A 25,606-nucleotide genomic window follows, 5' to 3' on the forward strand; every position below is an offset into this window, starting at 1 on the left:
AGGAGAAGTGTACACAAAGCAGGTTCTCTCCGAGTTGCGCCTTATGATTGAGATGGACTTTTATAGAAAGTCTACAGGTCCATCTCTGTGATGTGCACAGATTCTCACCACCTATTAAAATGGAGATAAGACCAAACTAAAATGAGTCCCTTCTCTACGGAAACACCAAAGCAGCCTCATGGCCTATGGTATATGCGCGTCAACGTTTTAGTAAACACCATTGGTAGTTGTACAAGAAGAATGGTAGAGGCCAACTTAGTGACCTAATAATTTACTACCTATAATTATTCATATCATAAACTGACTCGCTCTAACTTTCTAATGTTCTATTACAGGGTGCAAGAGGAGCTAAGGGGGCAAAAGTGAGTATTTAGCAGTTTTTTATACTTATACTATGGACACTGGAAGTACTTAGTGGAACCCAGTGACTTATAGTGGTGTTTGTGTGGGTATAATGGAGGATCCTGACAGAACTACTGATAAAAGCATGAATGAACGTCATACTTATGACCTAAAGCAGCTCTTTCATTATCTTCCAGTTGTGTTTCCCATAACTTGATCTATGTATAGCATATGACTATCTATTACAGAGATACTGCCCCATAATCTCCAAGATTTCAGGGGAGAGTGAGGAGGCCCCACATATATTAGAGACTTGTACGGTCCTGACAAAGTTGGCAATGTTGGAGGAATTTCCACTTAAGTATATGGTGGCCTATACTTGAAGCGGTGGTCTGCTTGGAGAATATCTTTATGTTAGAAGAATCCCCAAAGATAAGCTAATAACTAATGGATCCCTAGTGTTCAGCAATCTGAAAGGGAACTGGGTTGCAAATGATCAGTCCCCTACAGTGCCACCACAGTGGAAATTAGGAATGACATCATGCCCATTAGTGTCAATGGATGTCCATTTGATATTTAGACTAGTTCAGCCCTCCAGAGACAGAGATGCTTTATAGCTGTTTTCCATTGCAGCTATTTGGTGCATTAAGGGTCTATTCATTGATCTTAACTCAAAAATGCCTAGCAGAGTATTTTGGTTTTCTCAACCTGCAATTCCCTTTAATAACTTTACCTTTTCCGCTTGTGCTTCCTGTTCTTATACATGTCCATCAATCTATTCATACTATTCATTTTTTAATTTTTATTTTACAGGGTGAAAAGGGCAAAAGAGGAACTGATGGAATTGATGGACAAAAGGTGAGCAGTAATTATATAGTTAGAAACCGGCATAACGTATAAAGCACTGGTGCAGAGGTAAAGACCTAGATTAATTAATAAAATTATGAAATTAGTTTTCTCACCTTTTAAAACTTACTAGGGCAATAAGCTTTCTAAAGCTTATGTAATGGCCTCAGGGTAAATGTTACACGTTGGACGTTCCAAAGAATCTTACAGATTGGCTCACCATTGTTTTCATGGGAGGTGGAGGCTAATAGGGCAAATGGACAGGGGTTGGATTTATGAGACAGACCTTCTAAGACTCTTCCATCTACTTATTTAGTAGAATTCTACAAATCAGACTGAAGAGACAGACGAGTAAAAGTTTTATTTCTGCCTCCATCAATAATTTTTCAGAATGATTACAGATGTTGGATAAAACAAGAAAGAACAATATTAGTTGTCTTTGGTAAAAAATTTTTCTAATGTTTCTTGCAGCCAAATATATCCTAGCCATAGGTCATTCACATCATTCACATAAACTTTCTACAAATAACATATGTTTTCTAACACATTTGGCATTTCATTATTTCTAATAGGGAGAAGATGGAGAGCATGGATTCCCTGGTTGCAAAGGATCGCCTGGTTTTGAGGTAGGTACAAAAAATATGCAGTCATATTCCTAGCCTGAAGCGACCCTCAAAGCTGCCCCTTGCTAAAGCTTCTTTTAGTATTTGTGTGGTAAGCATTTACACTCCTCTAACTGATAGGTTAGTATTCATTCTGCTCTTGGACTAATAGAAGTCAGGTCCTTCTGCATTGAATGTCGTAGACTTTAATATATAGACAGTAGCCAATCTAATGAGCATAAGCCTGAACCAATGATGGGATAGGGGGTATGTTTTAGACTACCCTAGACTCCCTGTAGCTTCTGTAGCTAAACTTTAATCATGGATCACAGCTTTAAGTTTAGAATAGCTAAAAAGGGCTCAAACAGTAAGCTCTAAGGAGAATAAATAGCAAATAACCATCACCCATAGGAGCCAATTTACATCTAATTTTTGAGCTCATGACTGGACAGTCTACTAAAAGATTGATCATCATTGATAATCATTGATCATGTCAAAGGTCTCACTTGGTCTTAGACCCCCACTAACTGCTAGGTATGGGCAGGAGAAGTGTTCCCGAAGCATGTCCTCTGGACATCTCCTTAAAGACTAATCATCTATCGATCTGGTAAATAGGCTATCAATAGTTTTTCTATGGAAAACCCCATTTAAGTCACCAAAGCTTTTTATAGTAAGTGTGTTCTAAATATCTCTTCAATTAATATGCATGTGTTCCTATTATAGGGAGAATCTGGACCTCCTGGGCCCAAAGGAGATCCTGGCTCATATGGAGCAAAAGGAGGCAAGGTAAATCTAATTATTGTTCTGATAAATGGGGCTCTCTTTAACAATAAGAGATCAATAAGGGCTTAAAAAGACATAATAACACTATATTATGTTATTTATAGTTCTACAATACAACATGCTTGTAATATGGTTCTAATTTATCTCTTTAATTTATCTCTCTAGGGCGAACCTGGACGGCCTGGTACAGCAGGGAAGCCTGGTAATGCCGGAGTTATAGGAGACAAGGTAAGATTTCAAAGGGTCTTCTTTTATAGTATCGGACTGATATTTTCAATAAAGGGTAAACATATTGATGTGCAATGACAAATTGCTGGTGGCACAGTGTATGGCAACATTTTTGGACACTGGACCCCATTGCTGTAATCGCTTCAAAATGTCTTTCAGTTAATGGGGTAGTGCGGCGCTAAAAAATTATTCACAGAATAACACACATTACAAAGTTATACAACTTTGTAATGTATGTTATGTTTGTGAATCGCCCCCTTCCCTGTGTCCCCCAACCCCCGCACGTGTACCCGGAAGTGTGGTGCATTATACATTACCTGATCCGTGTCGAGGGCCGTCCGCCATTTTGTGCCAAACGTCATCTTCGGACGGACGGCCGAATCCTTGCCGCCGTCCCCCCTCCGCCGCGTCACAACTGTGCTCAGCCGCGATTGGCTGAGCACAGTTATGCTCAGCCAATTGCAGCTGAGCGGCTGATGACGCGGCGGAGGGGGGACGGCGGCAAGGATTCGGCCATCCGTCCGAAGATGACGTTTGGCACAAAATGGCGGACGGCCCTCGACACGGATTAGGTAATGTATAATGCACCACACTTCCGGGTACACGTGTGGGGGTGGGGGGACACAGGGAAGGGGGCGATTCACAGACATAACATACATTACAAAGCTGTATAACTTTGTAATGTGTGTTATTCTGTAAATAATTTTTAAGCGCCGCACTACCCCTTTAAGTATGCCAAATGTATGAAAATGGTAGATAGCAAAAAAGCTCATTTTTCCTGATGGGTATATTGCGCTCAATTCTTAGTCATGCTTAGTTACCTGTTTTTAGATTTTTATAGTTTACACTAATTACTTATTTTACAGGGAGATCCTGGATCAAACGGCCTACCCGGTGAGAAAGGTGAATCTGGTGATGAGGTAAGTAGCCGAAAGAACATCATACATAGAACATTACTACTAAATCGACATATTAACTTTTATATGGTCTTTACAGGGCGATGCTGGACCTGATGGACCTCCAGGTGAACGGGTAAGAGATATCTTAAATCTATTGAGCATTATTGTTTTTGTTTGTGTATGTAAGTGTGTTAGGTGCGTACAGTACTTAGATGTCTCTTTTTTATTTTCAGTCCTGTCCTTGGTGCTAAAGGTACTGCTCATGCACAAAGCAGTAATAAAGCCATGTAAATAAGTCCTTTGAGAAATGGCTGTAAAAAACACAATGGAGCACAACCCTTGGAGGAGCTTTACCTTTTATAGAATTCCTACCAATAATACATTGCTTCAGTAGTGTCAAGCTTTTTTCGTCGTCAGTGTACAGTAGTACCAGTTGACAACTTTGGACAATGGACAATTAATACTCACTTTTACCATTAGAGAAGAGCAAATTTACAGTAGGAACTAAGAGAAGTGATTAGTTCCTATTGGCATTCTGCTCATCAGGCTGCAGAGCTTCGAAGTCTGTTTCACTCCCTGCTGCTCCTCCTAGGATGCTGGGAAGAGATGGCTCCCGTCCTGGGAAACTTCTCCCAGTGTCCAGGACTGGGTCCATCTTTTTTCAAGCACCTGGGGAGGAGCGGGCTGGAGTGGTGCAGACTTCAAAGCCCTGAAGCCTGATGAGCAGAATACAGATAGGAACGAATCGCTTCGCTTCATTCCTACTCTAAATTTGCTCATCCCTAATTACCATTATACATGATTTATGGCCCATTTACACACTGATTTTTCATTAATTATAAATGATAAGTAGTTTTTGCAATAACCAGCCAATGATAATAATTCAGGATGGATGCAAGTTTCCATATTTTTTACTGAATTAAGCCACATACTGCAACTTTTCTTTTAACTTATTTTTCTAGTCGCATTTTTAATGTACATTTTAGTATATTACTATGGGGTCAGCCGTCTTGCCTGAGCTACCTCTAACAACATCTATAGACATGCCTTACAGCAAGCTACATGGATATAGGCAACAATAGGGTAGAGCTGACTCATTGACTTTTATAGAAAAAGGCATGCTTAGGGAGGGGAAAAGGAGTACTTAGTCCCTAGGCATGCTTAGGGAGGGAAGAGGAGGAGCTGTTACCATGGCCATGTGTGAATTACATTATGCTATCTTATCTCTCTACTGGTGTCACCTGATCTGCTGTCAGTGATAATAAGGAGTAGACAGCTAAAATATTTTCTCTATGGAACAGGAAGTGTCATCTTATTATTAGGCTTAGTGGCCATAATGCAAAATGCTATATTTTTTTTTTCTAATGCAGGTAATAAAATATAAATTAAAAATTCCCCTACATTCTTACAAATATGTTTAAAATAAAAACTTTATTACCCAGACTGTCTAAAAGTAAAACTGTCTTTTTTGCCTATAGCAACCAATCGCAGGGCTGTTTTCATTTCTAAAATTGCTTTGGTAAAATGAAAGCTGACCTGGGATTGGTGGCTATGGGCATTTTTGCTTTAAAAAAGTTTTTAAACCATACAGCTTTTCCTAAAGACACATTTCCTTAAAGAGAGTAGGTGGATATGTATGGAAAATATATGATCTCAAGCAAATATACAACTGAAATGGTTTTGCTAATGGTATAGCACAGTACTTTCCCTTTACTATATACAGTATAATGGTGTAACTGTGGGTACCGGACATGCTGAAGGCTTTCAAAAACAGCAGGGCAGTACCTTTTGTGCCTACACAAATTACTGTATATTTATAATAACCCTCACTATTTTCTTTCTATATCTACAGGGTGGTGCAGGAGAGCGTGGTCCTCCTGGGATATCTGGTGCACGAGGACCTAGAGGAGATAAGGTAGATATTGAGGAACATTTTTTTTAACAACGTGCAAAGGAATAAAATCAGACAGATAGCAACCAATCACAGCTCCCTCTGTGAAATGAAAGCTGAGTTGTGCTGGTTGCTATCTGGCTAAGAAAGAGTAATAAGTCTGGGCGTTTGTGTTTATTACATGTAGCCCATTCCGATGCTGCTGCTGAGGGGGTGGGGCCTAAGTGAGATGACTCTGTTGAGTGTGTATCAGTCTAAATTGCAAAGCTAAACAGTAATATGTAAAACAAAAAATGTTAGCCTATTGTCCATGTTTGAGTGGTTAAAAACTGGCATACTTCAAGATTCTATTTGTATAATCGAACCTCGAGCATGCTCGAGTCCATCCGAACTTTCGGCATTTGATTAACGGTGGCTGCTGAAGTTGGATAAAGCCCTAAGGCTATGTGGAAAACATGGATATAGTCATTGGCTGTATCCATGTTTTCCAGACAACCTTAGAGCTTTATCCAAGTTCAGCAGCTCCCACTAATCAAATGCCAAACGATCGGGTTCGGATGGACTCGAACCCGGTTCGCTCATCTCTAATAATCACACATCAATCCTGCCAAAATATGTATCACATTATGAGGGTGTTAGCAAGTATTCTTGCATTTCACATGTTTAAAGCTTATTTTCTTATGCATCTGTTATAATTTATGAAATTCATGAAATGTATGAAATTCTCATTTACAATGAATGTATTTGTGTTGTATGTTTAATCACTTGTTTTAATTTTGCTCCCAGGGAGATCCAGGCCAAGCAGGAGACCAAGGTCGAGACGGACCTGTTGGGCCATCTGGTGATCCAGTAAGAATCAATCATTTATAATGTTATGATTGCTAAGCCTTTTTTTTCTGAAATCTAAGTATCTGTACAGCTTATATTATTTGCAAACTATATAATGGGATGTCCATATATAATTATTCTTTCAAACGAACTTTAAACATGTAACAGTTCACTTTTTATTAACTGGATTGGCCATTAGGGTGATTTCATTTTTAAAGGCAGACTGGGTAAAAAAAAAATTAAAGAAAGTATTACTTACCTCCATGATCCCTCGTGGCTGCTGTACAGAACCCTACCCTACCCTCTCTGCACACACAAAATGTCTGCCATTTCCTGTATGAAGAGACATGACCAGGAAGTGGAGATTAGCCGAGTCCTGGTGATACATAAGGGATAAGGGAGTTAAGTAATGTTAATTTTATTTTTTTTACCCAGACTTCCTGCCCTTTCTAAATGTAAAATTTACCTACCAGACAGACCCTTTAAGATGCTTATGCCTTGATTTATTGAAATTGATTTATATAAAATTAAATAACCTTGAGCAGATTTAAAGTGATACTGTCACCTCCTTTTTGCACTATGACTTCTCTACACAGGTGTAAAGGGTAAGTTTTGCAGTTTTCATACTTTATTTAATATCATACTTCATGTTCCAGATAAAAGTGATCTTTTATCATCTACGGATTGTGCCACCTGGGCGGGGCTTCTGGCCCAAAGCGCCATTTTGCCCCCCCACAATGACCCATGGACCACGCCCCTCTGTGACATCACAGCCATCTAGGCCCCGCCTCCTTGACAGCCATTGTAACGGGTTGGCCTAAAGGTCTATGCCCCATCCCCTATAGGTCGGCCAATACAGAGGAGCGGGGCCTACGGTGGCAATTTGGGCAGGGCTAAGTGGCGCTGCAGCCACAAAGCCCCGTCCAGGGAGCACAATCCACAGATGAGAAAAGATAAATTTTTACTGGAACAAGCACCATGACAGATGACATAAAATAGGGTATGAAAACTGCAAAATTCACCCTTTACACCTGTGTAGAGAAGTCATAATGCAAAAATGGGGTGACAGTGTCACTTTAAATAGATTTTTGGTATCTTTGAGGATCTGACAACTGGGACCCCGTTATCTCAAGAACAGGATCCCTTCATTTTGACACTTACCTCTTTAGGCTATGTTCACACTACGTATATGTCCGGGCGCGAAAAAATTATATTTTCGCGGCCAGACATATACGCGGTAAACTCCGGCCGGGGATTTACGCTACTTGCGGCCGGCTACGTACGGAGCGCGAACTTACGCCCGAAGTCTACTTACGCTTCCCGAGCGCCCTACGTATCGGTCTTTAACTTGGAAATCTTCGCCTAGCCCCGGACACCCCACAGAACCTTTTGGATCGGCACAAAAAGCTGCAAAAATGAAGAAATCACCACTACGTACGGGACCGCATGTAACGCTACGGGCGTAAGTTACGTCATTTTCGTCCGCAAACAATGGTCTGGTTCATTTTTTACGCCGGCGCGTACGATCGGGGCGTAAGTTCGTACGTAGTGTGAACTGTGCAGCCGTACTTCGTATACTTTCCATTATACGCAAACTACGTAAGTCTCCGGCTGCTTATTCACGGAACGCGCTACGGCCGGAAACTTACATAGTGTGAACATAGCCTAAACAAGTATATATCCTGTTTATGGGCCCTTTCCTGTTTTGATGCATTTGTGGAGCCAAGTCTCTGAGCTTGTCCATGTACATCTTGATTGTCTGACTTGATAAGGTGATGAGCTAAACATTTTTCTTTTTTGCTTAGGCTAGATTCACACATACTGTATCCACAGCGGATTTCACCCTGCAAGTTTGCAGCGAAATCCGCTGCGGATACCATCACTGTCAGTTTCAATGTGATTCCATACTTGAAGCAGGATTGTCATTCTGCTGCGAGTATGTAAATGTCAGGCCCCTTAACCCACCGCCGCCTGGATCACACTTTACCCCGTATGTCCTGTGCAGCCAATCAGGGCAGCTGCGGATACGGTATGTGTGCTTCTACCCTTATAGATAAAATGTATTTTTCATTTATGTTCTGTAAAGTAATTGTTCACCCTTGAGAACATGTTGTCCTTGTTGATTAATTGCACAATATATCTTTATAGTTAAAGCTTAATATTTCTGCTACAGAGCTCTGATCAAATTTATAAATACAGACTGAAAGGATCAAATTCCTAAAGCCAATGGAGACCGTAGGAACTTATTTTATACTGTTGCTCTCAATAAAAACACTGTATGCAGTTTTCCCCAAAGCTCCCAATAGTGGTGGCTTCAGGCAAACAGATGGTTGTATTTTAACTAAGAATGTGTAGGGAATATAGAGCTCTGTGTAAAAACAAAACAAAAAAAAACCCAGGTGATATAGAATAAAGGACCACAGAAGAAAAGACCTAAAATGACATAGGGGGAGATTAATTAAACTGGTGTAAAGTAAAAGAAAAAAAAAATGGTGTAAAGTAGTATTGTCTTAGTTGCCCCTAACAACCAATCAGATTCCACCTGATAAACGCTGGCTGGGGGGCAGTAAAGAGGGTATGGGCTGTACTTGCCTGGACTTTTGCTATGCAGGGATTGCCACCTGGGTACTTAGACCCAATTTAAATAATAACCAAAAGGTTATACCATCTACATGCACAGAATCATGATAATTAACCCTAACTGGCCTGACAGGTCCAATTTAAACTACTTTAATAGGTGGAAAAATTTTGTTCTCAAAAATACAAAAATGTCTTTTTGCAAGCTTTAATCTTGGGTTCACACGTATTGAAATTGGAGCAGGGGGTTAAGGGGCTACCGCTTACATGCTTGCAGCAGGAAAACAATTCGGCTGCAAGTATGTAATCCTATTGAAACTGTCAGGAGAGGAACCGCAGCGGATTTCGCTGCAAACTCACGGTGTGAAATCCGCTGCAATTCCATTACGCGTGAAGCTACCGTAGGCTTCATTCAGTGTTGTATATCGAGCGGAACCTTTGTGATATTTAAACAGTATTTTATATTTTACAGTGTAAAATGTGGATAAGTCTGTAGGAATACTTTGTCTGTGACCTTATTTCCTCCCTATGAAATTTTTTTGATGTGAAGATTGTTTTATGTAAACATTGGCAGAAAGCGTTCCTGCCCTTACAGTTACAAAATGTAGTAGCAAAGATGGAGGAGAAATTAACTAGAAAATAAGTCAGACGTGGCTGCAGACTGTTCTGAGTAGAGAATTGGAGGTTTTCCATTATAATAACAAAGAGGGTATGGTTTTCTATCCAAATGGAACTGCAGACATTTACTCTTTGTGCAATATTCTGATCCTACTGCTAATTCGGCCAAGGGCCAGTTGCGCTGATGTTTTTACCACTGTAAAGCCTTTTTCTTGTTCCAATCTTAGACAAAGATCTTAAAAACTATAAAGGGAATAGTAAAATTAAATGTTTGATTAGCCAACTATGGGCATAGTCATTGGGCGAGGGGGAGACTGGGGGGGGGGGGCATGTGCCCCCGGGGGATGACTGTTAGAACACAGGCAGCCGAAATAAATAAAGCTTTTCTTTTCTAATTACGTGGATGCATCCTATGTCAGCAGAAGACTTTGGAAATGGTTAGCACTATTTTATGGGCACTACCCTAAGTGAGCAGCTTGGACTTTCATGTAAGCATTACAACATGTCTGATAATTGGTTAGGCCTGTTTGGGGATACTCAGCTTGTAAAACAATGCTTTTCTTGCGGGGCAGGGACATCAAAAGGAATCTGAGTCTTGAATGAAAAAAAGCTTGGTCGAGACATCTAGAGAAACTAATGCTCTGGTAAAGTTTGTAGATTTATGGTTGTCTACGGTTTGGGGTAGAACCCGGCCTCTGTGTAGTAGAAGTTTATTTAGGCCCAATAAAGGAAACAGATGATGTCCTGTAAAAGCAATAATGTCTTCCCTAAAGCTTCCTTCATCCAGTTATGAGTCCGTATTACTTGCTCCTCTTTTAATAGCATCTTTTTCAAACTCTAGGTAGGGTTTGCCGCTTTACCATTCGGACACCCATACAAGCATCATGCATCAATTACTCATTCTTACATATTCATAAGGATATATATTTTCTGTGGTCAATTAGAAAACATTACAAGGGTGGACAACACAGATAAAGACTCAAGCCTTCTGCTCCTTGGCGATAACATCCTAAATTTCCATTTCTCGGAAGTATACCTACAGAGATGGGAGGGGCAGATGTATATTTTGATCACAGGAAACTACGCCTAAACACAATGTCCAATAGCTGCACAATGTGAAATGGAGATTTGTGGCAGTACTGTGACTTTTTACATGAGTCAGGGCAGTATCAGTACATCTCCACTAAATCAGAACAGTAGAGCTCATTAGAAACAGCTTATTATATCCAGTGTTGGACTGGGGTATCTGGGGCCCACCAGAGAAAATGATCCTGGGGGCCCACCAATGAAGAACCAGAGATAAACAACATGTCCGTCAGTGTTAGTGCAGGTTCTAAAGATGGGGGCCCATCGGAGGATCCTCCGAACCTCTGGTGGGCCAGTCCGACACTGCTTATATCATTGACAGATATTCCTCTAAATGTTTGGAGATGCTCTAGATATGTGAGATAGCTTATCCGGGAGAGAGAATTTTCGAGCATCAGTGAAGTGATCGTTTTTTACACTGGATGTCATGAATTAGATGAAGAATAGGGTGTGGACACCAAAATTACTGTCACAAACATATTAAACTGGTGCCTAGAGCACTGATGACAGGTACTAAGTATACTCTGGGATGCCACACAGTAGTTATGCAGTTTTGATGGGAAAACAAATGTTAACATTACATACTAAATAGGAAAACATTAGTTAAACTAACATGGAAAAGGATTTGGTTTATAAGTAGATCATAAACTTAATTGTAGCAACCAGCGCCAGGTAGCTGCTGCCAAGCTATGTAAGATGATATTATTGAAAAAGGGGCATAGATGAGTAAAAAGTGTTCACCTCTATAGAAATTCGACCACACATGAAGTTTTATATACAGTTCTGCACTTTCATGTGCAAGAAATACATGGAGCAGGTAGGCACAAAGCAGGTTAAAGGGGCTATCCAGTCTACAAAAACACGCCCACTTTCTTTCAGAGACAACATGACTCTTGTCTCCAGTTCAGGTGCGGTTTGCAATTAAGCTCTATTCACTTCAATGGAACTGAGCAGCAAAACTCCGCCCAAGCTGGAGACAAGAGTGGGGCTGTCTCTGGAAGAAAGTGGCCATGTTTTTGTAGCGCTGGATAACCCCTTTAAGCATCAGCAAATTGGTAAGCCAATTAGGCTATAGTACCCAGAAAGATCGGAGTGTGAAGGCTTGAGGAGACATCATCACCATGTATAAATATATTAAAGGTCAACATAAAGATCTGTATAATGATTTAAGTGGTCTGGATGTCTTTCTTAATAGGTCTTTAGAAAGCTGTCGCTACTAGATTTCTTTTAGATGAGTCATTGATCGGCAGATTTCTTGTATTCTGTGGATTCGGGAAGGATTTTCTTCCTTCATTAAGATGAGGAAACTTGATTATTGCATTCGTATGTGTTCTGATATGGATAGCACAGTTGGCACGCTGCGCCTTGAGCAACGTTGGTAAAACTTGGCGAAGAACTTTCACGTCTTTCAAGGACACTGATTTTCTGGTTTATTCTTTATATTGTTTTTTTTTCCTTTGCACTCTCTCTGACTTAGCCCTTGTGATCCTCATCTTTTCACCTCTTAGCTGTTATGTGCTTCTCGCAGAGTGTACTGTCATATTTTAGATAAGCTTAGAGAATCGTAAGAATTTCCTATCCTAATCTTATCTGTCTGACTTGTGGTTTCCTTTTTCCAGAGTCATTTTTCACTCTCTTCATTTACTTATGGGTTTAAGCTTTATGATATGTGTCTTTTCTAATAGTACATTATTGCTTTGTAGGGTGAACCAGGGCCGCTAGGACCAAAAGGATACAGAGGGGATGAAGGAGCAAGTGGTCCTGAGGTATGTATAGTGTTAAACGTTCCCATGGGACAACAATAGCGTCAGTCAGCAATAATGTACATTAAATTATATTATTATAGCTGAATGTAACATACATATGACATAGGTAGCATAGCTGGATAGTTACCAGATATGTATGCTTATTGTATAAAGAAATGGCACCCTGATATAAAAGAACTATGTAGGATCCGAAGGGATTGCCTGTAACTCATAGTAAGTACTGCATATACTTTACTACATAAATTGTATTTTTAAAGATTTACTTTTCCCTGCTTATATATTTCAAGCTGCAACAATTGAAAATGGTCACATGATTTGACCTTCTCTTTTAAAGAATGTATCTTAGTAATGTGCTTGCCTAGCGTTTGCCAAGTTAAAAAATATGTAAAAAGCTAAATTTTTTTAAAAACTCCCTAAATTATTTTATCTCACTCATTTTAGTCAATGTTATAATCTGTCCTACTTCTCAAGATTTAAAGGGAACCTGTCACATTGAAAATGCAGCTCAGCCGGCTAGTGTCATGTTATAGAGCAAGAGGAGCTGAGCAGATATAGAGTTTATAGTTTAGAATAACTCGTCCCTTATTTATGTTAACCTCTAGTCATTCTAAGTTATGTAGTCAAATAGGCTGTCCTAATTCTTATACACAGCTATTAGTCAATGAGTAGGACCACCCACTTGACTACTTAACCCAGAACAAGCAGAGTTATGTGAATAAATAATAAGTTATCCTGGAGTTTTCCCCACAGCTCCGCCTCCTCTATAACATAATGATTGCCGATTAAACTGCATTTTCCACGTGACAGGTTCACTTTAATTATTGTTGTCATAAATTAATAATACATAAGAATACCGCAAAAATAAAACCAATTATGTGCTTAATACATTTTTTAACTGACTGTTAAAAATTTAACCCGGAAGTTTTCTCTTTTATTTAATGAGCACTTTAGCCGCCAAGCAGATATACATCTCCGCCATTAAGCAATTTAGAAAATTAGTGCACATATAAGAACCTCAATGGTAAAATGGTGAGCCATCACCTTAAGTTAGTATCTAGACACAGAATTTAAAGTTTTTTTTACAAAGCAGAGTGATAACATATCCACAGAATACATCATCAATCAGTTGATTGGTAAAGGTGCTGGATGTAAGGCACCCTGCCGATTAGTGATTAATAACCCATCCTTTGCATCAGCCATTATTCTGTTTTCCCGGAAAACCCCTTTAACAGGGCTTGTACGACAGATTTTGGCATGCAAAAGCCACAAATTTTGTAAAAACTTAAAAAAAAAGAAATTAAAAAGTAGATGGGGCTTAAAGCGACTCTGTATCCACCATCTGACCCCTCCAAACCACTTGTACCTTCGGATAGCTGTTTTTAATACAAGATCTGTCCTGGGGTCTGTTCAGCAGGGGATGCAGTTATTGTCATAAAAACAACTTTTAATCCAGCAGCGCTGTGTCTAACGGCCGGGGCTTACATTTGTATATGCATTAGGCTAGCACACCCTCTCTGTCCTTCCTCCCCACCCTCCTCAGCATTAGGAATGATCCAGGCAGATTGTTTCCTATTCCTCAGCTGCGTGCATAATGAACATGGGCTGGATTGTTAATACACCTGTGCAAATGTTGAGGAGGGTGGGAAGGAAGGACAGAGAGGGTGTGCCAGCCTAATGCATATACAAATGTAAGCCCTGGCCGTTAGACACAGCGCTGCAGGATTAAAAGTTATTTTTAGGACAATAACTGCATCCCTTGCCGAACGGACCCCAGGACAGATCTTGGATTAAAAGCAGCTATCCAAAGGTACAATGGTTTGGGGGGGGACAGATTGTGGGTACAGAGTCGCTTTAAAGGAATCCTCCCATGACCCACTGAGTTTAGTATAATTTACACCAGAACTTGGCATAAACCATGATAGACATCAACTCTAGCTTATGGATAGTGATGAGCAAATATGTTCATAAATGTTCGTATGTTCGTACTAACATGACGCTAATTGTTCCTGTTCGCCAATCACCAACAATTTTTTTGATGATCGTAATGGTTATAACGATTATTTTTGAACATATTCGAATTTGTGAACGTACGCAACTGTGTAATTTACGCTTTGTGCCTGAGATTCTGTACGCATATGCGTAACTGTAGACCGAAGCGTACACAATCTGTACGCAACTGTGTACGCAAATGAATGCAAATGAAATGCATACGCAAATGAACATCGGGATGTTGGCTCATCACTACTTATGGACAGTTAAGGCTCTGCTCAAATTCACTAAGAAGCTTGGGCTGTTTCACTTACCATAGTGCATCTTGCTCTAGTGCAAAGTTCCTTTGGACCCTATAAAGAGCCGGCCATGATAAACTTTCTCTACATTCCCATTATGCCCCCACATGAAATGGAGTCACCTAATCTCTCCACCTATAAAACATTATTGGCAAAACCACTTAAAAATTTTATTACATCAGCAAAATGATGTTTTGACCAGTCCCTATGGAATTCCCAGCTTGCATTACTTTGATCACTGTCCTTACCACCAAAATGTCTACCACGTGCAGCCAAGGTTTATACTTTGAAGAAAATATTGAAAACGTATGGTTCCTGCATTGTACTGTGCTGAGAAAATGAGACAACTAGATACCGTGTTGTAATAAAAACGACTCTTGATGCCATATGTAGCGGTATGTCGCATGCTGTGTCTCCCCCGTATTGTGCTGAGTGGTGTTCCCTGTTCGGAGCCAGGATTCTAGGGACAATTGTCCAGAATGAGACTTGATGAGCTGCTCCTGATTCCCGCTGGACTCTCCAGCATGTGTATTAAACTCCAATCATTTGCAGCTGTTTCCTGTGTCTCCTCTGTTTCCCATTAGCTATAAATCCTGTTTTTTTCCTTTCATTTCTTCTTATTTTTTGGCTTTATGATTTTATTGCTTCAGGGGCCTAAAGGACCAAGAGGACCTAAAGGATTACCCGGAGAGCAAGGAGTGGCAGGCGAGAGGGTAAGAGGGAACGGTTAATCCCGCAATGAGAATTGCTATTAAACAACATTGTATCTTGTCTAGTTAATTGTCTATAGGAAAACTATTATGTGAAGGAAAGGGTTTAATACATCACAATAAGGATTCCATTAATGTTCACATAATCATATAAATGTTTATACTGTAGATGATAAATGATACTCTGTTGCGTTCCCAAGCCTTGCCTATTACATATGGTGTTTCCACCATGTTATGTTTATTTATATTCTTTCATGACGCCTAAAGAGAGTTACCCATATACTGTATAAATAAAAATGAACACAGCAGGGATCAAAGCTCCAGTAATATCAGCATGGCTTCAATCTGCTAATATAACAGTTAAACTCTCTGGATTGCATATTAACCTTGAATAGCTAGATTTAAGGATTGTGTCCATTTGTCAAAAAGTTGTATATACATATAACTAACTATGACTAAGGAAGAAAAAAAGGTGAATAAAAACCATAATCATTACAAAACTGTAATGAATTCCAGTGTAAGGCTATGTTCCCACAACATTTTTTCAGCTCTGTTTAAAATGAGTCCGTCATTTTGAGTCTAAAATGATGGACGTCATTTAGCTGTCTGGCCGCCTGTCAGTGCAATGACGGCTGTTGGTATATTATTCTAGTTTGGTTTAAGTAATTGGCCTTTGGGTGTATTTTTAATTAAAAAGTCCATTGAATTTAGTAGTAAAGGAACGGACGGTAAAAAGAAAAACTGTATGTGAACAACAAAAAAATAACATCCACTGTTTGCAATAGAAGTCCGAAAATAATTGACACGATCATTATTTTGACGTCCGCAGAGACGACTGTTATTTTATACATTGTGTTCATTGGACGGCCATCATCCCGTTGACATCAATGCATTGCATTGAAGTCAATTACATTGCGGCAATAACGGAAGTCTTTTTAAATAGTAAAAGTGCCTGCCTTTTCTCTTTTTTTGATGCTGTGTGAACATAGCCTAAGGCTGTACCATGCGTAATGAGTTTTCATAGCTATATTGGAACCTGGTACCAGGTGAGAAATAGTGTATGGGTAAAAAATCATATCATTGCATATAAATGCATCCCAAGCCACAAAAGTTTGGAGACCGCTGACCATTATTATTGTCTCTTTGAGGGGCATCATCTGGGTTAATAAAGTATTTTAGGGATAAATTATATTACTATCAAACGCTAATAGATTTTGTTCATAGGGTGAAGATGGCCTCCCAGGAAATGGTACAGACGGTTTCCCAGGTTTTCAGGTAAGTTTATTTCTTACTGTAGCAGTTTCCATGTCTAAGACAGCATTGAGCTAAATCAGATCTTCCATTGATTTTAATGTATCATCCATTTACCTGCTACTGTGGATATTACCTTCGCAACTTCAGGTTTTCTATCATATGAATATTCATCCTTACTTGGCCACCAAAAAGAGTCCTGGCAGTCAGTTGGTGGCCATACATTTTCAACAACTGCTAAAAATGTATTCTGCCAACATTTATCTTTCCTGACTTCCCCATAAACATGAATATTTGGCATGGCCGGGTGTTCAAGTTTCCTCTCTGAGGAGTTGTAAGCTGCATTAAGGCTCTTTTGGCAATGGTTTATCCCTCGCAAAACAGAAGGGTCGGCCAGTTAAAATTGAACATACTGGTGGCAAGTCAGGAGGCTGCCATATACCTCACTCAGGTAGCTGAACCTGCGAAGGTGGCAATTTCACCAACCTTAGGATAAGGTGTATGGAAAGTTTTGGACACTTCATAGATCTACTATATATTCTATCAAATCATAAGAATGCAAAGGATTCTAATAATGGTTTTATATCTTTTCTAGGGATACCCCGGAGCTCGAGGAGATCGCGGCACTAATGTAAGTTAATATAGTTATCACTCTAAGCTCATATTTCATTTTCAAAGGTTGTTCTAGATAATGAAACCTTTAATACTCAAAATTTAAATGATATCTCCTGTAGGGAACAAAGGGGTATCCTGGACCTAAAGGAGATGAGGGAGATCCTGGTGACCCTGGTGATGATGTAAGTATAATGGCATAGAAATTACATGATGTTACAATTTGGTTTTGCTAACCACTACTAGTTTTGTATTCCCTTTTTGTACCATCTTTTCCCCCGCCTCTTTTCCTTGAAGGGGTTGTCCACTGTGGACAATCTCTAATTGTTAGAATGGCCCCTGTGTAGAAACCTCAATCATTAACTGCAATTGTAGGAAAGCCTAACAGTATGTATTCAAATTTATTTCAGCGCCCCCAGAGGGGAAATTAAACACTACACCACTCCCATTCAAACCAGTGGGCTGTCGGCTGTTTACCTTTATTATGATTCCTAAATTGTATGAAAAAATGCATTGGAAGGACATTATAAAAATTTTATTTATTTCCTTATTTCAGAATCTTATACCAGGGGCAACAGGGGCCAAGGGAGCAAAAGGCTACAGAGGCCAAGAAGGGCCATCGGTAAGCTACATTTATTTGCATGGATATTCTTCATACTGATACATTGATGTTTTTTTTTTGTTCGTTTTTTCAATATTGATGTTTGTTCTGATTTCATACTTTCTTATATTGTAGGGACCTCCTGGACCTGTGGGACCACCAGGCCCTGATGTAAGTCATGGTTTACTCTTTCAGTCTCCCTATATCTTTTATCTACTGTACATTTTTCTGGTCAATGATTTATCCAGTAAAGATTACGCGACTACTGGCTGCGGTAACCAAACTTCCAGTAACAGCCACCCAGACTTGGCATGCATACTTTGCTATGCCAGCAGCATTGTGCCAGTTGCTGGCATCAAGAAATTCCATACAAAAAATGGTAGGACATATGAAACATATATTCCATGTGACTCATGCTGCATCTAAATTAGGAGAATGGAAGTGATCCAAAAGTAGAGTTTTTACTGGATGTCTGCTTTATACATTTACTTACATTTTTATTGTTTTATCCACAGGAGTGTGAAATTCTAGACATTATCATGAAAATGTGCTGTAAGTATGAAATGTCCTGGTGTGGAATCTTAAGTAAATAATACATGTGATCTAAAGGAGAAGCTCTTTTATCTGAATTTTCTCTCATGAAAAAAAAATATATAAAGGAGTGGACAAGAGTTCTAAGAAATACTTTAGGTTACTATTTACTAAAGCTAACTTCTTATATCCTTATGTATTTCTTGCTGCCAGTGCAAATTAGCCATATATGAGTCCAACTGAGGAAAGAGTCCTGGCTCTACTTGGCATATGGGAATATTTAGCCAATTGCATGATCATAACAGTTGCAATCATGTAATTTCATATAAAACTCTGCATATGTTGAATATAGTAAGGGCTATATGATATATATGTACATATATTTAAATATCTGAGCACCAAACACTCACAGTCCGTGAAAATATAAAAAAACGGCCACCCCCACTGCTTTTAAAGTGACCATCCAATTCACACAGTACTTGTGGTGAAGATCAGAAGCCACCTTCTCAAAATTACTCTTATAAGACTCGCCTACTGAATTGTATTGTGAAAGTGACTTCCAGCTCACATAGAAAGCACTGAATGAATTGGTTGGTCACTTTGTGAGCAGAGAAGATTGGAGCCAATGTCTGATTGGTAGAATGGAGCCACCCAAAGTGATTTTTTGATTAACTTTGTTATAAAATGTTATAACTTATTATAATAACATATTCTATTAAGTTCACCAATATAGTACTGAATTTCCATTGTTTTCTATACTCATGTATCCAGTGGTTTAGTGGTCATGCTCAGTAACATTCTGCTGAGGATCATCGTATCGGAAGACTCATACGTTTGCCAAAATAACTTATTCACATATCATGATACTTTGGCACTTAACTGCGTAATGTCTACATCATTACTGAATGATCAGTGATCAGTTCCGATCTGTCAGTGTGCATCAATGACTGAAGGCGTCCGCAAAGTATATAGCTAAATTTTAAAATTGTAACAGGATGACAAAGAAAATTACACGGGACATATGTAATTGAAAAGTATTATTAGGGTTGTTTGAGTTGACATAATGTTCCTCAGATGTCCGTTCTCTCCCTCTGATGTTGTGTGTTCCCAGTAAGAACTGTCTTTCAGAAGTGCACAGAGTCATGCTCCTTATGTAGCTGTGCTTACTTCATGTCTATCTGATGGCAGGACTGTTTATTTTCATCTGGATCTTTGATGTTGAAGTTGTTCATGACAAGCTGCTTTTCATTGATTCTGAACTTAGTTTCTTTCTTTTTCAGCTTGCTGTGGTAAGTATGCGTTCAGGTCTGAGATTCTATCCTATATTCCCTTATTTTCTTCTGAATTCAACCATATTCTTTTTCATGTTGCCAAATGTGGGAGCGCTGTACACATCTTACTTACATTCAAAATTTCTGACTTTCTAACTTCAGTCCTCCTGTTATGACACTGTACCTTATGACAACCTCTTCCCCTAATGGGATCTGTACCTGATACCCATGATCTGGCATCGGGGAGCTGTCCCTATCTTTCTGTCATCTGTCATCTGGCTCTTATCACAATGTAGAGTCTTGGCTATTGTTATTTTGCTGTCTTCTGCAGAATGCACCTGTGGTCCCATTGACGTCCTCTTCGTTGTTGATAGTTCTGAGAGTATTGGAAGCTCTAATTTCCAGATAGCCAAGGAATTTATTATAAAGGTCATTGATCGACTGGCAAGAGATGAACATGTCAAGGTTAGATAACACAGAACTTATTTATAAAAGAACTGAAAGAAAAATTGTCTCCCTAAATGAACGGAAAGGTCAGCACTCCATTTATTTTCTTCTGAACACTGCCAAACTCGGTGAAGTGTACATTTGGGGGGACAATTTTCCTCCAGGGTCCCAGTGGTCAGACACCAACTGATCTGCATAATAAAGGATTACTTTTAGGCTATGTTCACACTACGTATATGTCCGGTCGTAGTGCGAACCGCGAATATACACCCGTAGTTATGAGGTTGATGCGTACCCTGGAAAGTATACGATATACGGCCGCACAATGTACACTACGTATGAGCCTACGGCCGGATCGTATACAGTGCCGTGAAAAAAGAACAAGACCATTGTTTGAGGCCGGAACTGTTCCAACTCACGGCCGTGGATTTTCATGCGGCCCTGTACGGAATATTTATTTCAGCCAAATCGAACTTGATTTTTATATTAAAAGGTTCTGTGTGGTTTACTGGGCTGGGCGAAGATTTCCAAACAAGCTAGGAAGCATAACTGTACTACGGGCGTATATTCGCAATTCGCCCGCATGTCTATTTTTCACACGGCCGTAGTTTCAGACGCAAATGTCCGGCCACGTACGAACTACGGCCGGACATATACGTAGTGTGAACATAGCCTTAGAGATGGGAATACCACTTTAAAGTATACTCCCAAAGTTTTCTTACACTTACAATACTTACCTGCTCTTAATGTTTCACTGCCCTAAGGCTTCACTATAATATTTAAAAAATTCTGCATTTATCAAGGAGGTAATTCAGACCATTTAATATAGTTGTATTTCAATAAAGTTTTTTTCTTTTTTTGATACATATTAAAATATTCTATATCACTGTGTAAGAGTTATTACACTACAACATTACCACACTGTATTCAAAATGACCGTATGGCAGGTACAATGGCGGCATCAGTTGTGCTGCCTTGAAGTGTTTTCACCATGGTTATTCATGGACAAAAATTCCATGTTCATGTCCTCACACTTCATTTGTGAGTCATTGTCGGTCTTTCGAAATGGAATCACTTTCGACTCCTTGTCAAAGTGTTTATGTTGAAAAGTGTTATGTTTGTACATTTACTCTATCTAACTATGTAGTGTTTCCATGCTCTCACTAAAATATACTAGACTAGCAAAGTTTCCATGTTTTCACTATATCACCTATTTTACTTTGTGTTGATTACGTACTTCTCCATTGCCAACAGTGTCAATATTCTCTCTGTTTCTCTGATTACAGTTTGACAGTGGGGAATCTCGAGTGGGAGTGGTACAGTACAGTCATGGAAATACTCAAGAAGCCGTAGCTATGGGAGACCCTAACATCAACACCATTGGCCAACTGAAGGAGTGAGTAAAGCTCATCAAAAAAATATCTATCCAGTCATTATAAAGCTATAAGAATATAGCTCAAAATATTTATATTTGAAACATACTACACAACACGCAATAGTAGAGTGCAATACTACGCATGATAAATCTCCATCGTGAATTTTAGTTTGTTGCTATTAGAGTAGAAAACATTTTGTGGTTTTATAGTTTGTATTTGTTACATTTGAACAATTTCTTATTTGTAGGGCAATAAAGAACTTGGGATGGATAGCTGGAGGCACATGGACTGGCGAAGCACTTGCTTTTACAAAGGATAACCTACTGAAACGCTTTGCTTCTGATAAGAGAGTGGCCCTAGTGTTGACAGACGGTCACTCGGATATCCTCAGAGACAAAACACCTCTCAATACCCTGTGTGAGGTTACTCCGGTAAGGAGCCAGCTGTGTCCTCTATAGTTTCCATTCTGGGTTTTAGTCCTTTGCTCATGTCTTGTATATCCAACAGGTGGTTTCTCTCGGAGTAGGAGACATTTTCCAGTCTCCTCCCAACCCTGACCAACTGGGTGATATTGCTTGCGGTGGAACAACATATTCAAAGGGGCTATCTTTACAAAGGACAAGCTATACAGAGCTGCTGGAAGATGGTTTCCTACAGAATGTTACTGCTCATATATGCAAAGGTAATACAAAACACCCAAAGCATTATGCCATTGGATGGCAACTCTTCAAAGAAGATTTACCTGTTTGCTAACATTTCTGTTCTCTTACAGAAAAGAAGTGTCCAGATTACACTTGTGCCAGTAAGTATCCTAAATATGTACTGTTTTCTGGTTAAGAATATAAGGTGCATGTTTTTACATCGACAAAGACTTCTTTACTACCTTTTTAATGGTCTCTTCCCAGCTGGGTTTCTTTCTAGCAATCTGAACCTATAATAATCAAGCTATGATTAAAAGAAAATTTCCTTCCTTTTCTCCATAGTCAAGTTTGAGGTTCCTGCTGACATCACTCTACTTGTGGATAGTTCTACCAGCGTCGGAAGTCGAAACTTTGAAATGAGCAAAGGCTTTGTACGGCGTATAGCACAACGTTTCCTAGAGGCGCAGAGTCCATCATTCGACTCGGTGCGTCTTTCGGTGGTGCAGTACAGTGGTGCTAATGAACAACAAGTTGAAGTACAGTTCCTGTCCAACTATACAGAGGTTGTGAGTGCAATAGATAAGATGAAGTTCATCAATGGTGCCACAGATGTAGGTGCAGCCCTGCGTGCAGTGACGGAACTTTTCCGTGAAGATGCCGCACCTGGGTCAAGCAAGAAGCTGCTGTTGTTCTCAGATGGCAATACCCAAGCAGAGGACACGTTATTAAAGGCTGTGCAAGATGCACGGTCTGCAGGAATTGAGATCTCAGTATTGTCAGTAGGAAGTCGGCCCCATGAGGATAATCTACGAGTGCTGCTAACTGGTGCTCCTGCAGATTCCAAAGCAGTCTTCAATGAGAAGAGCCTGTTCCGAATCCCCGATTACTCCTCTCTACTTCGAGGTGTCTTCTACAAGACCGTGAGCCGCAGAGTGTCTCTGAAACCCTTGTAAATTTACAACCTAACTTTTCCTGACACAATGGGCCTAAATTGCCACTCGGCCATATGCACTGCGATCTATGTTATTGATGAATGGGTGCAACTTAGCATTCTAGAGTGTAATATGTCACAGACTCTCATACCTTTTATTAAAAATTTAAATCAGAACAAGGAAAGGATCCATTTTTAAATAAATCCTTATTTTTTATATTATTATTGATTAATTTTGCACCATAGATATGGAATAAATGGAACGCCCACCAATTATAATACCACAGAGAAATTAAACATGGAATTATTATAAAAGGTATGAGAGGTGTGCAACAAGTGTTGTGCATCCATATGTCAGTTCTGACATTAACATGACCATAATATGGCCACATTTTAGCATCCACATCACAGCCCCCAACACCTCATGGTTTTGCAGAACAAATTTCTCTATAGCTCTAAAGAACTGTGGGTATTTTGGGTTTGGCACCTATTACAGGGAGGTTAAAATTCAGCAATATTATGGGCATCTGAAACCAGCCATCATAATAGCTTCTGCACGTTAAGCAGAATTTGAGGCCAATTCCCAAACATAAAATAATACAAAATAATAAATACAAACTTAAGAAAATAGAAACTGAAAATTTGAATGCTACTTTAAATAGATAGGACCACTATTATCTGTAATTGTATGACATATCACCAACAGTGCCTAAAACAAAAGAAAAAAGCAACAACAAATCATGCCATGGGATCATAGTCAAGCCTTTGTTGCTCAAGGGCTTTTGTTATATGAATAATCCCTACTTAATCCCTACCGATCCTAAATGCTGCATTCTTAGAGTCTATCTGTCAACTGCAATTCATATTCCAAATTTCTGACATTGCCAGATAGCTGTTAAGTTGAAGAGACACATGGTACCTTTCATATATTCATCTGTGCTTCCATAACAGAAGAATGCTCTTATTTTCCAGTGCAGAATGCCAGAGGCTTCCCTAAGATCCTGAATTGCTGCAATCTGGAATAGCCCCTTCTTCCTCACTCATCCCTATCCCTTTAGCGGTCAATGGAGCAGGGATAGGGATGGGAGGGAGAGCAAGAAGATTTCTCAGTTTACAGAAATTTAGAGGCTTAAGGATGCCTCCTTGACACTTTCCACTGGTGACCAGAAGGATTTTTTAATGTCCTGGAAGCACAGATGGATATAAAAAAAGGCACCATGTGTCCCCTTGCCCTAACAGATATCTAACAGTGTCAGCAGATTGGACAGTGAATTGCAGCAGACAGACTCACTTTAAGACCAGCTCTGTTTATAAATGACCACAATCCATTGTAAAAGAAAGCGTTTGTAGGTGATAGGATGGTTCGATAAGGTAATGGGAGGCCGTGGAGATGCACATCACTAATAATACGAGGAAAAACTTTGGAAAGTGGAAGCACTTCATTTTGCCCAAAAATTCAAGGAATGACAAAAATTTAAATTATTTTTTTTTTAGCCTAAATATTGTATATGACCTAGGAAAGGTTTGATCATGTGTTGACTTAAGGTCATGTTCTAGATCCTTATAATCCGTAACTCCCTTGGGTGTTATTGTCTCCTTAACATAAAGGCAATTTGCTCAAAACTTCCATTACTCAAAATCCCATTTATCTAGAGGGCGTAACTTGGCTCTCCTTGCCCCAATGAAAAATCTGCAATGGGGGCCCCCAACCATCATGTCCTATTTGTAGTACAGATGTAGCCTTAAGTGGAAGAGGTGTCATTGGGCCCCTTTAGGCACCAGGGCCCTGACATAATAAATAGGGAGATATCCTCTACAATAAAAAAGAGAAATGTTTATTTTTGCTCCAATAAGCCACCATATTGTTAATGTTACCTTCATTTTACTTTTGCAAAAATAAGCAGAGCAGAATAAGTGTTACAGGGACCATAATATCCTATCATCCACCTAACAGGGAACTACAGAAACCCATTTGTTCTCAGTGTAGTCTGAAACAATCGCCCTGAAGGTGAAGGGTTAACATATTTTCTTCATATTGGTGCTATATTCAGGGAAATGAAGAACAAGATATCTGATGACCATTATTCTGTTGGTTGTGACACTTCCTGTGGGGTTATTGAACTACACAGTGTTGGTTCAGTAGCCCTGTGTGTTTCAGTCTCTGCTCACTTTGGTCTCTGAATAAAGGGTTTTCCAACCATTGTGTCTCAGTTGTGAGTTATTGAATGTGTGTGACCATTGATGAGCATGTGCATATTATTGTATCCCCCAAACAATATATGAATATAATTATTACATGTCATCTCTAGTAGCTAAAATGAATTTACATACTAAAGAGAAAGGTAGGTAGCTTGCCGCTAGGAATGTAGCCAATGTTGGACTGGTTGACCTTTGAACCAGTAGAAATAGAAATAGTCATACTATACACAACATGTACATGTCTACTTGAAATTAAATCCTAAATAAAGTTCTTATCATCCT

At 39.4% G+C, this 25,606-nt stretch overlaps 1 protein-coding gene across 1 annotated transcript in view; it reads left to right on the forward strand.

Moving 5' to 3' along the window:
• COL6A1 (collagen type VI alpha 1 chain) overlaps window positions 1–25,325 on the forward strand; it is a 37,239-nt gene extending 11,914 nt beyond the window's left edge. Inside the window, exons 12-35 of the mRNA XM_069983076.1 lie at window positions 336–362; window positions 1,156–1,200; window positions 1,761–1,814; window positions 2,514–2,576; window positions 2,739–2,801; window positions 3,668–3,721; window positions 3,798–3,833; window positions 5,553–5,615; window positions 6,378–6,440; window positions 12,404–12,466; window positions 15,405–15,467; window positions 16,689–16,739; window positions 17,311–17,346; window positions 17,450–17,512; window positions 17,884–17,949; window positions 18,064–18,099; window positions 18,444–18,480; window positions 19,740–19,748; window positions 20,062–20,195; window positions 21,464–21,573; window positions 21,801–21,984; window positions 22,061–22,235; window positions 22,326–22,355; window positions 22,537–25,325. Of these exons, the coding sequence (XP_069839177.1) occupies window positions 336–362; window positions 1,156–1,200; window positions 1,761–1,814; window positions 2,514–2,576; window positions 2,739–2,801; window positions 3,668–3,721; window positions 3,798–3,833; window positions 5,553–5,615; window positions 6,378–6,440; window positions 12,404–12,466; window positions 15,405–15,467; window positions 16,689–16,739; window positions 17,311–17,346; window positions 17,450–17,512; window positions 17,884–17,949; window positions 18,064–18,099; window positions 18,444–18,480; window positions 19,740–19,748; window positions 20,062–20,195; window positions 21,464–21,573; window positions 21,801–21,984; window positions 22,061–22,235; window positions 22,326–22,355; window positions 22,537–23,147 (2,136 nt within the window). The 3' untranslated portion in view covers window positions 23,148–25,325. The remainder of the gene's footprint in view (window positions 1–335; window positions 363–1,155; window positions 1,201–1,760; window positions 1,815–2,513; window positions 2,577–2,738; window positions 2,802–3,667; window positions 3,722–3,797; window positions 3,834–5,552; window positions 5,616–6,377; window positions 6,441–12,403; window positions 12,467–15,404; window positions 15,468–16,688; window positions 16,740–17,310; window positions 17,347–17,449; window positions 17,513–17,883; window positions 17,950–18,063; window positions 18,100–18,443; window positions 18,481–19,739; window positions 19,749–20,061; window positions 20,196–21,463; window positions 21,574–21,800; window positions 21,985–22,060; window positions 22,236–22,325; window positions 22,356–22,536) is intronic.
• The last annotated feature ends 281 nt before the right edge of the window (window positions 25,326–25,606 follow it).

The sequence above is a fragment of the Dendropsophus ebraccatus genome, chromosome 9 (assembly GCF_027789765.1).
Source record: "Dendropsophus ebraccatus isolate aDenEbr1 chromosome 9, aDenEbr1.pat, whole genome shotgun sequence".
Taxonomy (NCBI): Eukaryota; Metazoa; Chordata; class Amphibia; order Anura; family Hylidae; genus Dendropsophus; species Dendropsophus ebraccatus.